Genomic DNA, 11,615 nt, shown 5'->3' on the forward strand with positions numbered 1-11,615 from the left:
ACTCCAGTGTTTGAGGGAGTACCTGAGGCGGCTGTAGCTCAGGAGACAGAGCCGATAGTTGGGAGTTGGATCCCTGCTCCAGTCTGTCCCTGGGCAACACGCTGACCCCTGAGTCACTGCTGACGTGTTCATCAGTTCAGCGTGTCGGGGTGGGCGTGTCAGATAAAGTGGCGTTACCGGGCTGGTTACAGAGGTGTTACCTGAGCCACCTTCGCTGACATTATGACCTCTGCTGGCAGCGAGGACTCGAGGTGAGCCGCAGAATCGGGATGAAGCTGCTGATTCCTCTGCTCAAGGTCTGACGGCAGCAGCTTCTCCTTGCGTTGGCTGACCTGCTGGGTGGAGGAGGGCGGAGCAAAGTTGTCCTCGCTGTTTATTTCAGGGTTAAGCTGACGTGAGCTGGACGACCGCAGAGCTCCAGCTGATCCATGAAGAAAACGCAGGAGCCACAAACTGAGGCACAGCTTTTATTTTCCTGTAACACGTTACAAACATCAGCATCACTCTGACTGTGACATCAACAGTGACATCACGCTCTCCACCAATCAGCAGCGTTTTCAGCCCCGCTGCTCACACGCTGACATCTACTGTCAACCAGTACCTGAGTCACACCTGAAGATGATTCTGGTCCTCTCTCTCTCTCACTCACACTCTCTCTCTCACACACACACACACACACACACACACACACACACACACACACACACACACACACAAACACTCTCTCTCTCTCTCACACACAGAGAGTGTTTGTGTGTGTGAGTGTGAGAGAGAGAGAGAGTGTGTGTGTGTGTGTGTCTCTCTCTCACACACACACACACACACACACACACACACTCTCTCTCTCTCACTCACACACACACACACACCCTGCAGCACGTTGACTTTCTTATTTCCTCGTTAATCAAATCGATACCTGAGAGCGTCGTCATGTGACCTCCTTCCCTACAAACAGCTGGAACCATCGTGGTGCGTTCAGGTTCAGCTACAATAACTGTGATCAGTTCAGCTTGGACTGATGTGTTATTTGCTGTCCACTTTATTAGGTACACTCCTGACGCTAAAAGACGTAGCACACGGCTAACGGACTGAATGGGTGTTCGTCACGGTCACATGACTGTGGCGAGAAACATAATGAGGCAGCTCAGACAGGAAGCTGTGAGTTTCCTCAACATTAAAACATTTAAATCATTCTATCGTTTTCATTTTCAGCAGACTCTAAAAAGATTTCACTTCCTGTGAAGTCATCGTTTGATTGACACCTGTCAGTCAGCCTGTTTAGCCGTCTGCTTGGCTTTGGTGTCGAGGAATCTGATACTTTTCTCTAAGGGTTGTGAGGTAACACCTTCCTGTTGAAGGTGATGAAACCACCTGATTGGTCAGACAGACTGAGGTGGAGGGGCTCGGGTTCCCTGATGACGGTTTTCAGAAGATGGCAGAAGCACCGAATCTGATCGATGGCGGCAATGGCGAAAACCGGTGACGGCGGAGAGAATGACCGCGCTGGCCAGCAGAGCGGCGCCGCTGAGGAAGAAAGTGGCTGTGTAACTTCCTGTAACATCAACCAGCCAGCCTGCAGAAAGAGAAGAAGAGTTTCAGGTGTGACATCATCAGCAGGCGATGTCAGAGTGATGTCATCAGATTCAAATATCCAATGACGTTTGTGAGGACAATTAGACGCTCCATAAGTTGCTGCTTGTACTGAAATGACGGACGGTCTTTGAACACATATATTTAAAATTTACGTTTATTTAAAGTTTTTTCTCTTTTAAAGATGGATGAAGCAGGAGGGTGGAGCTGTTTCCCTCACCTCCAATGGGCGGGCTGACCAGATAGGGTATGGCGTGGAGGAAGTAGACAACGCCCAGAGCTGAGGACAGATACGTAGTTCCGACCACATCAGACGTCACCACTGGGATCAGAGCCACGTAGGCGCCGTCGAAGTAGCCGTAGAGCACGGCAAAGGGCACGAGGAGCGGGAAGGAACGAAGTAACGGCGTGAAGAGGCAGCAGAGACCCTCCATCCCGACCGAGAGGACATAACAGGCCAGGCGGTACGGCTTCAAACACCTGAGAGACAAACAGGAAGTCCGACGGCATCAGCACTCAAATGTCAGCCATGTTTGTGTGAACTGTCCCTTTAAAAATGTTTTTCGCTGAGCAGACAGAAAACGTTCTGCTGCAGAGTCGAGTGGGCGTCTCCATCGCTGTCACCTGCAAACATTGTGACGCTCGCTGTGATGCTGAAGTCACGCCTGCATGAGCTCGAAGGCGCCGAGCAGCACCAAGAAAACGTCAAAATCCTAAACACAGAGCGACACGCCGGACGTGTGCTTTGAATTCTCGCAAACGTATTAAAGATGAAGTAAAATCTAACATGGAGGAGACGACTCGCAGCTTGGTTCAGTACTTAGTTGAATGCTAAATGGACTGATTCTTATTTAACGCTTTTCTACTCACCCGGAGTATACAACATGCCACATTCACTCTCACAACCACTTTCTGTGTACTTAGTGCTTTCTAACTACATTCACACTCCGAGAGCAACTTGGGGTTAGTATCTTGCCCAAGGATACTTGGCATGCCAGGGATCCAGGGAGGAGCCAGGGATCGAACCACCGACCTTCTGATCAGTAGGTGACCTGCTCTACCTCCTGAGCTACAGGAACCCCAAAGCACCTAGTTGAAGCACCTTTGGCAGCAGGTACAGCCTCAGGTCTTTAAGCGTCACGTGTGGACAGAGTTCATCCTCCACCAGGACAATGACCTGGTGGAGGATGAACCTTCACCCTACTCTGAGGTCCAGAGCAGTGGAAGCAGGAAGCACCTGAGCTGAGCCCTGAGAGTCACAGGAAGACTGTGAGTCTTTATGTACGTGTTAATAAACGCGCTCGCTGTGGGTGTCGAATGTTCCCTTCTGGAACGAGGCTGTAACGTGACCACGTGTGGAACAGGCCAGCGTCAGCGTCCTCGCTCACACTCGCCTTACCTTCTGTCCGTCAGCCAGCCGAAGGTGATGTTCCCCACGATGTCGATGACCCCCAGGATGGACATGAGGAAGGCGGCGTGCTGGTGGCTGATGCCGGCACTCAGGGCGTAGGGCACCAGGTAAACGAAGGGGAGGCTGCAGCCGCTAGCCAGAAACAGGAAGGACACGGCCAGACCCAGAAAGTCAGGCAGCAGCAGGAAGCGGTACTCCCCGCAGGACAGGAGGCGCCACATTCTCCTCAGCCTGGGGGCGGAGCTTTCAGGTGGAGGAGGCAGAGCTAGGAGGTCCACAGAGTCTTTGGGAGGTTTCTCCACGTCCTGCTGTGAGATGTCACCTGCACCAGAACACACAGGTGAGCCTGATTCTGATTGGCCCGCTGAGGGAACGTGATTGATGAGAACACCTACCACACTGCTCCTCCTGCAGTGCTATTGGTCGGAGCAGCGCCCCACAGACGCACAGGTTTGCAACGAAGGCGCTGAGGACGAGCAGTGCCCCCCTCCACGAGTACAACTCTATGAGCATCTGCACCACCGGAGCCAGCACGAAGGTCCCGATCCCGCTGCCCGACATGGCGACACCGTACGCCAGCGCCTTCCTCCGCTGGAAGTAACAGCCCACCAGGGCGATGGCGGGGGTGTAGCAGAGGGCGAAGCCCAGACCTGCGGACAGATTTTACGTGTCAGCATGATAAAGAGCACGCCACTTTAAGATGGGGAGGACATGTCTGAGTCTGACCTGTCAGAATCCCAGCGCTGAAGTAAAGCATCTCCAGGCTGGTGGCGAAGGAGCTGAGCAGGAGGCCGCAGGAGGCCAGGAGGCCCCCCACCACCACCGCCGCCCGGCAGGACCAGCGGCTCCCCACCAGGCTGCCGACGGGAGCTGCACACACAGACACGCTCAGCCTCACGTGACCACAAGAACCACTTTGTGATGTCTGATTGACGTTACTCACCGCAGAGCATGGTGCTGCAGTCCAGCAGGCTGTGGATCCAGGCGGTGGTGGCGTAGTCGGCCCCGAAGTGAGCCTGGAACTCCACGAAGAAGATGGAGACACACCTGCAGACACAAGAGAGGGTTAACACTGCCCCCACGTTTGACGCTCGGCTGCAAAGACACGCTACAAAGACACACCATGACTGTCTCTGAAAAAAGTTTCAGTACACTACAGTACCCATCATTCTTTGCTGCTGCTCAGATTCAAATAGAATTTCTTCATCTTTTGCAGTCAGCTGACTTTGTAAGTAAGTAAGTAAGTAAAGTTTATTTATTAAGCGCTTTTCACAGACAGGCAGTCACAAAGCGCTGTACACAAAGATTTGTAGCTCACTGATTGGATGTTTGTTGCTTAAATGCATCTTGGGAATTGTAGTTCTCCCCCCAAAACAGACTGTACATAAAGATGGACGTAAAGTTAAGTCTTCAACGTGCATTCTCCCTAATGCTGATTAGAGTCAGAACAGGAAGTAGGGGAGGGTTTAAGGCGGCACTTCCTGTAAATAAAGCGTTGTCAGTGAACAGAACAGAAAGCCTGTTCCTGTTTCCTATCAGCAGAGAGAGAGTCCCCGTTAACCAGCAGGGCAGGCGTGTGTGTGTGTGTGTGTTATGTAATGTGTGTCAGTCACACATAACTTCAGGATTAATGTGTTGTTGTATAACTGCAGTGAGAAACATGGAGGACGGGCCGGCTCTCTGGCCTCACTGTGAGGACATAACACACACACAGACGCACAAACACACTCTCTCGCAGCGAGCTGATGGAGGGGAGGCGGAGCTTTGAACACATGTTTCTGAGAAGTTTTCCAGCTGCAGCAGCAGTAGCGCCGGTCTCCGGTCGGAGCAGGAAATGTGGGTCAAAGGTCACAGGAGGAGGTCGTGTGTCTCTGTGTTTAACCCCTTCAGCCCCGGGGGCCAGGCTGCAGCGGTAAACTTCCTGTTTGGAGGAAAGGAATAATATCAGACGAGCCGGTCACTGCGAGCACCGAGGATTCCTCCGTCAGACGCGTCCACCCGGGAATCACAGCTGAGTGTCACTAATCACTGGATGGAAGCAGGTTTCCTTTGCTGGTTGACATCAGTGTCAGGGCGTTTCTGAAATGTCAACTGCTCTGCTGTCCTCAGGGGGGGAGTCTTTAACGACAACATCACAGATGCTGCTGGTGGTGCAGTGGTGCAGGTGTTTGGTGTAGAAGGTGTGGGGCTGTAAATCCCCCGAGCGCAGCGCGAGCAGCAGAGCTCCAGAGTCTTTGAGCTGCACGTGTCCTTCATATACAAAGACGCTCTCCTGCTGGAGAGCTCCGCTTTCAGCTTGGAACGACGTTCTGAGGGTAGAAGGTGAGCAAACACCGGCCGAGGCTGTTTGGAGACGTTTGCGATCTCAGAGGGCAAACCGGTCACGCAGCTTACTCCTTACAAGGAAAAAGTAATCTGAGTACTAAGATTAACTGAACCTGAAACAAGCAGCCTGCAGGCACTAGGACCGTGTGGAGCCAATGCCAGCTCAGCCTCCCCTACCCATTAAAACCAGTTCACCCCCGACACACAGCCCCCATCTCCCAGTGAAACCAGCTACATACACACATAATTAGATGTTGACTGCTCTCAGATCAGCGTCACGTGTTAAAATGAGAAACATGGTGTGTTTTTGAATCTGTGTGTTCTGGTTTGATTATTTCTGCCTGGTCTGACTGGTGCTCTGCAGGCCTGTGGTAAACATGCTTACATGCTGCTGGTTTGGTTACTCTCTAACCACATAACATAGCATATTCTTAAATATTTTATTAATAATCTTAATCTGCAGAATAACGAGGAACTACAGTGTAAAATAGCGCACGCCCCCCTGTAGACACACCCCTGTATGTTGCTGAAAATACCTGTGAGGTGTTTTTATTGTTATTATTCCCCGACCTGCAGAGTGAAATACTTCATCATAAACATGTAGCACTAGCTGGTGTGATGGTACTTGTAGTGCTTTTTTACTCTGTCTCAGTTTTTACACGTTTCATTCAAACGAGACATGTCCCACCGATGACCCACTCTAACAAACAAGCCACAGCTGCCCAATATAATTATACTTCTACTGAGCATGCTCCTAATGCAGGGCGTTCAGACTGATGGTGTGGATGCGTGTGATGGTGGATGAGACGGAGCAGAAGTCGCATCTTTTTGTGCAGAAGGATGAATTCTGTAGACCTCGTCAGGCATGTTTGAGGCTCATACTCTTTAAAACTTTGGATGCTAAGTACCAGCAACAAACATCCAGCAACACCAGCAACAAACATCCAGCAACACCAGCAACAAACATCCAGGAACACTAGCAACAATATCCAGCAACACCAGCAACAAACATCCAGGAACACCAGCACCAAACATCCAGCAACACCAGCAACACCAGCAACAAACATCCAGCAACACCAGCAACAAACATCCAGGAACACCAGCACCAAACATCCAGCAACACCAGCAACAAACATCCAGGAACACCAGCAACAAACATCCAGCAACACCAGCAATAAACATCCAGCAACACCAGCAACAAACATCCAGGAACACTAGCAACAATATCCAGCAACACCAGCAACACCAGCAACAAACATCCAGCAACAAACATCCAGCAACACCAGCACCAAACATCCAGCATCACCAGCAACAAACATCCAGCAACACCAGCAACAAACATCCAGCAACACCAGCAACAATATCCAGCAACACCAGCAACAAACATCCAGCAACACCAGCAACAATATCCAGCAACACCAGCAACAAACATCCAGCAACACCAGCAACATACATCCAGCAACACCAGCAACACCAGCACCAAACATCCAGCAACAATATCCAGCAACACCAGCAACAAACATCCAGCATCACCAGCAACACCAGCAACAAACATCCAGCAACACCAGCAACAAACATCCAGCATCACCAGCAACACCAGCAACAAACATCCAGCAACACCAGCAACAAACATCCAGCATCACCAGCAACACCAGCAACAAACATCCAGCATCACCAGCAACACCAGCAACAAACATCCAGCAACACCAGCAACACCAGCAACAAACATCCAGCAACTCCAGCAACAACATCCAGCAACAAACAGCATCCACAAACATGCAGCAGCTCTCTGTGCGCTCTCACTGCTCTGCAGAATCGTGAATCAGTGATTCTGAGGTTGAACTCTGGCCCACACATCCTTCAGCTAAGTGCTGAACTCCGCCCAGCTTCAGGCCTCAGACGCTTTTTCACACGCAGCCACGTCACTAATTAACCTCAGTAATTGGCAGATGTTTCTTCAGCAGGTTTTTTTAAGTAGTACACAATGTTCCTTTTTTGTTGCTTGTGTAACAAAGAGAAACATGCTGCTGTGTCACAATGAGAAGACACATCTCTGGACCGTTTTCTGTTGAACGGGTAAAGGCTGACTGCGCTCTGCTTTAACTGAGTTTGCCGATCGCTCTAATTGCCCTGAAGTCCTCGTTACTGAGTCATGTCACAGGAATGTTGTCTGCATGTCTTTGATTCTTCTTTCACTGAAGATTTTGTTTCTGAAAATGTTTTGATCTCTTTAAACGTGTCCACATACACACTCAAGTGCCTCTTTAAAGGTGTATCAGGGCCATAACGAACCCAAAGTGACCTCAAAATGCAAAACAACAGAAGCGATTCTTGCCAGTCTCTTTTCTGTTTGCACAAATCAGTAAACTCCGATCTAACAGCCAGTCTAACCATCATCTGTATCTACACTAACACGGCTGTGTGCAGTGTTGGTGTGGACGTCCACGATCCCTCACTCTGTGCACCAAGTCCTTTGAGGTGAAGCGCCTCAGACTGCAAGGGTCCTCACACAGCTATAAAGACCAGTATATGGATGTGCTTGTGTGCGTTACCTGGTCACTGCACGCGTGCACACTGTCACCATGAAGCAGCAGCCGACAATCACCCACCCCCACCCGCCATCCGGAGGCGCCCCCCGGCCGTCCCGCTGCTTTCCAGCAGACATCGCTGCAGCTTCACCACGGTGGCTGATCCTGGAGCTTCTGGTGCAAACCTGAAGCTGGTCAGCTGCTTCGCAACAGCAAAAACAAAGGTAAAAGTGTGGCTTGGACTGCAGGTGATCAGGTATCCAGGGGCACTCAGCCCTCCTCCAATGAGGGGTGGAGATCGGCCAGGTGAAGCTGGGTGGCAAAGGGACAGAAGAAGGAAAGGAAGACGTTCAGATTGTCTCCAGCAGAATAAAAGTGTCCTTCATCTTCCTCTGAGTCGAACCCAGTAGAGTCCCAGTGGAGTGACAGTAAAGTCCCGCCACCCTAATTCTGTCTGTGGGTTTAAAAGTTCCTGCGGTCAATGAGTGACCACCCCGCCCCCCTCAATCATTAACCACACTGTGTGAACCCTGAGGCCCCCAGCCCGGACCTGATGAGAGCGGAGTCAGCAAAGAGTACTCCTGCGAAGGGAGCGCTTAGTTCTCCACACCCACACCTCCCCCCAGGGCCAGGGGTGGGTGGGGCCGACTGAGGGGAGGATGTCTCAGGTGTCGGGTGACGCAAAGAAGCATTTCCAGTCAGACAGGCCAGAGAGAGTACAGTGTGTTCCACAGCAACCAGTGTGTGTCACACCTGAGGGGTGTGCTATACACCAGGACCAGAACAAAGACTGGGACCAGAACCAGAACAAAGACTGGGACCAGGACCAGAACAAAGACTGGGACCAGAACCAGAACAAAGACTGGGACCAGGACCAGAACAAAGACTGGGACCAGAACAAAGACTAGGACCAGAACCATAACAAAGGCTAGGACCAGGACCTGGACTGTGTTTGTGTGTTTTTTAAAAAAAAAATCTATAGCTGGTCCATGCTCCGGCCTGGTCCACGCTGGACTCTTCTCAGGTGTTCTGTCATGGCCACGCCTCAGGTTCTGGTTCTGTTAGGTCCTGAGAACTGTCAGAGGGGGAGGTTGAAAAAGAACCAGAGCCAGTTTTAAAGTTTGGGAAATGCTGAAGTGTCAACTTTTTAACTCCAAGAAAGAGCTGAATGTAAAGAACAGCAGCTTCCTCCAGAAGAGGCTGAAGTGAGACTGAGGAGCTCTCAGGAGCTGTGGCGCCCCCTGCTGGACCAGATGAACTGCTGCTTCACAGATGAAGTTAACCTTCTCTGCGTTTGATTGGCTCATTTCCAGATCCCGACCCTGATCCGGATCCTGACCGTTTCGTACTTCAGATTTAAATTTTACTTAAAGTTTCTTCTCCTAAATATGTGAAATAATCCGGCTTACCTCGTCACTGCCTCTGACCTGCTCCCATGACCTGTTTGTCAGCTGATCGGTGGTATTGATTACTTGGTGCTGTAGAAATAAATCTGCCTTCTTTCCTTTCATTAAGGTTATTAATGTGTTACTGATTAGTTGAGTAATTTGAGTAATGTCCCAAATGTAAAATAATGTAACAGAATATTAATAATCTAAGCTGGGGACAGTTAGTGCTCAGTCCTACAAAGGCTGAGGGCTGCTGGCTTTGAGTTTGACAGCAGCAGTCGTCTCATGAACGCAGCCTCGAGCTCTGAGCAGCGTTTGGGAAAGCTCTGTGACGTATAAACTGCTGTATGTCACCGTGTGTCTCCTCGATGGGCCTGCAGCTGAGCGGCGCCTCCATCAGTCCTTCTGTCGATGGGCCTGCTCGTCCATCGCAGGTCCTCCACCTGCTCCTCTTCACTGTCTGCTGTCAGCTGCCCGAGGCATTCTTGGCATTGGTGTACCGACGGACCTTTAAAAAAAGAAATCCTGAACAGAATATTTGATATATGAAGCTAAAATTTTACACGTCCAAACTTTAAAGGAAAATGTAGAGATCTGAGACAGACACGACCGTCTGCGGTGGGTACTGTGTTGCTTGTGAAATTTTATTTATGCAAATAAAACATTTTGAACTCTGTAAAAACAACGTGTCCCAAATCTGGGATAATGGGGTCGACCAGCTCAGTAACAGGAACAGCACTGACCCTGGTGTTGATCAGAACAAGCTCATGATGACCTGATGGTGGAGAACATGAGGTGGTTGTGTGTGGAGAAAGGATGCAGTGCTGTAGAAACAGTTAGTGTGTAAAAGACTGTAAATGTACTGTTTGCTGTCATCTGAGAGAAAACCAGTGCTGAGTTTCTCTGTAATAAGCAGAGAGGAGCAGCGGTGTGAGGAAAACCTGCAAACAGGAGTCTGGCTGCACTGCTGCAGGCTTCCAGATACTCACTGTTGGAGGCTTCAAGGAATCAGCCCAGCTGTCTGCACGATGTCCAAACTAAAGTCGCAGGGCGTTGGTGGTACCTGTCTGTGGTTCTGACTAGTCTTAAATCTGGTTCCCCGTTTAAGCTTAGTTTGAAACCTCCAACAAGTTTAGTTCCAGAGATGTTCCAGCTGTTCCATTTACTGATGATGTCATTACAGCATCATGTGATCTTCGTGCTGCTCAAACAGGAGTCGCTCACCGAGGGCTCTGCTGACTGTTTCCATGGAAACAGATAAAAAGGTTGGAGCTGTATCCCACCACAGATCAGGTGGTGCGGAGACATACAGGATCAGCAGGTAGCTGAACCTGCTGCTTCTTTGAGTCCAGTCTGTGTCGTGGTCCACTGAGAACAATCCCAGTACACCTGCTGACCAGTCTGACTGGCATTAGTGGTAATGTTGGGATTGTTCATCTGTGTTTCTGCAGGAGACAGTCTGAGTTATCACAACGCACAGAAGTTCACTACGTTTGACAAAGACCAGGACAGCTCGTCAAGGAACTGTGCCAAATTATACCTGGGGGCGTTCTGGTACAACGACTGTCACAAGGCAAACCCTAACGGGGTTTATCGTTGGGGGGCTGATGGTACTATCTTTGCTGTTGGTGTGGAGTGGTACCACTGGAAGGGTTTTGACTACTCCCTGAAGACCATCAGCATGAAGATCCGTCCTGTGCAGTAAATCTCTCTCTTTCTTGTAATCTCAGAGAATCTTTAACTTTCAGAATCAGTAGATGACATGAATGTTTCAGAGCAGCAGTCAGACTGTGAGTGTGGAAAAGTCTCACTAAATTTGTGAAGCTCTGATACCTGATATGAATCATTATCTGATGCATGCTGATAATAAATGAGAAGCAAACGTCTCTTGTTGTCTCCTGTGTCATTCGTTGCTGCCCTCTAGTGGTCACAGTAACAAACTACAGCTCCACCTTCTTCAGGGGCAAAAATGCAAATATTAAGTTTCCAGATTAATTTCATATCTATTATCAATAATAAATCACATGACTTCTCATAATTTCACTGTAGTATTAATGAGATGAATATACACAATTTAATGCCAAAAAGTTGGCTCCAAAACTGAGACTGAAACGGTCGTCAAAGTAAAATGGTTGTTTAAATGGTGCAGTAGAAGCAGACGTCAAATACAAACACCCAGCTCATGGGTCACACACGGGTCAAGGTGTGTGTGGAGGTTGAACTGCCTGGACGGGGACATCAGGACGGCGTTACAGCAGTTGGTTACATCATCTCTTAGAACTGCAGAACCTAAACAGAAGTCCTGGACCCCTGAGAGCCGACACAGACAGGTTCTCAATGTGCTCTGATTTCTATCATGTCCCTGAGTGAGTC

The 11,615-nt window shown here is 49.8% G+C and overlaps 1 protein-coding gene across 1 annotated transcript; it reads right to left on the minus strand.

Moving 5' to 3' along the window:
- Nucleotides 1-473: 473 nt before the first annotated feature.
- Nucleotides 474-4,198, minus strand: slc16a12b (solute carrier family 16 member 12b). Its single transcript, XM_063482116.1, has 6 exons — nucleotides 3,945-4,198; nucleotides 3,728-3,871; nucleotides 3,397-3,651; nucleotides 2,990-3,323; nucleotides 1,811-2,070; nucleotides 474-1,573 (listed from the first exon to the last, which is right to left on the minus strand). Exons 1-6 carry the CDS (start codon nucleotides 3,952-3,954, stop codon nucleotides 1,380-1,382), a joined length of 1,197 nt encoding a protein of 398 aa, XP_063338186.1. The 5' UTR covers nucleotides 3,955-4,198; the 3' UTR covers nucleotides 474-1,379.
- Between the last annotated feature and the right edge of the window lie 7,417 nt (nucleotides 4,199-11,615).

This window comes from Pelmatolapia mariae, linkage group LG8, assembly GCF_036321145.2.
Source record: "Pelmatolapia mariae isolate MD_Pm_ZW linkage group LG8, Pm_UMD_F_2, whole genome shotgun sequence".
Lineage (NCBI taxonomy): Eukaryota > Metazoa > Chordata > Actinopteri > Cichliformes > Cichlidae > Pelmatolapia > Pelmatolapia mariae.

Excerpts from the sequence above, each read along its gene's own strand:
- slc16a12b (XM_063482116.1), bottom strand. Across the intron at positions 3,652-3,727 it reads CAGCGCTGGGATTCTGACAG|GTCTGGGCTTCGCCCTCTGC; the intron begins GTCAGACTCAGA and ends ATCTGTCCGCAG. Across the intron at positions 1,574-1,810 it reads GGTCAGCCCGCCCATTGGAG|GCTGGCTGGTTGATGTTACA; the intron begins GTGAGGGAAACA and ends CTCTTTCTGCAG.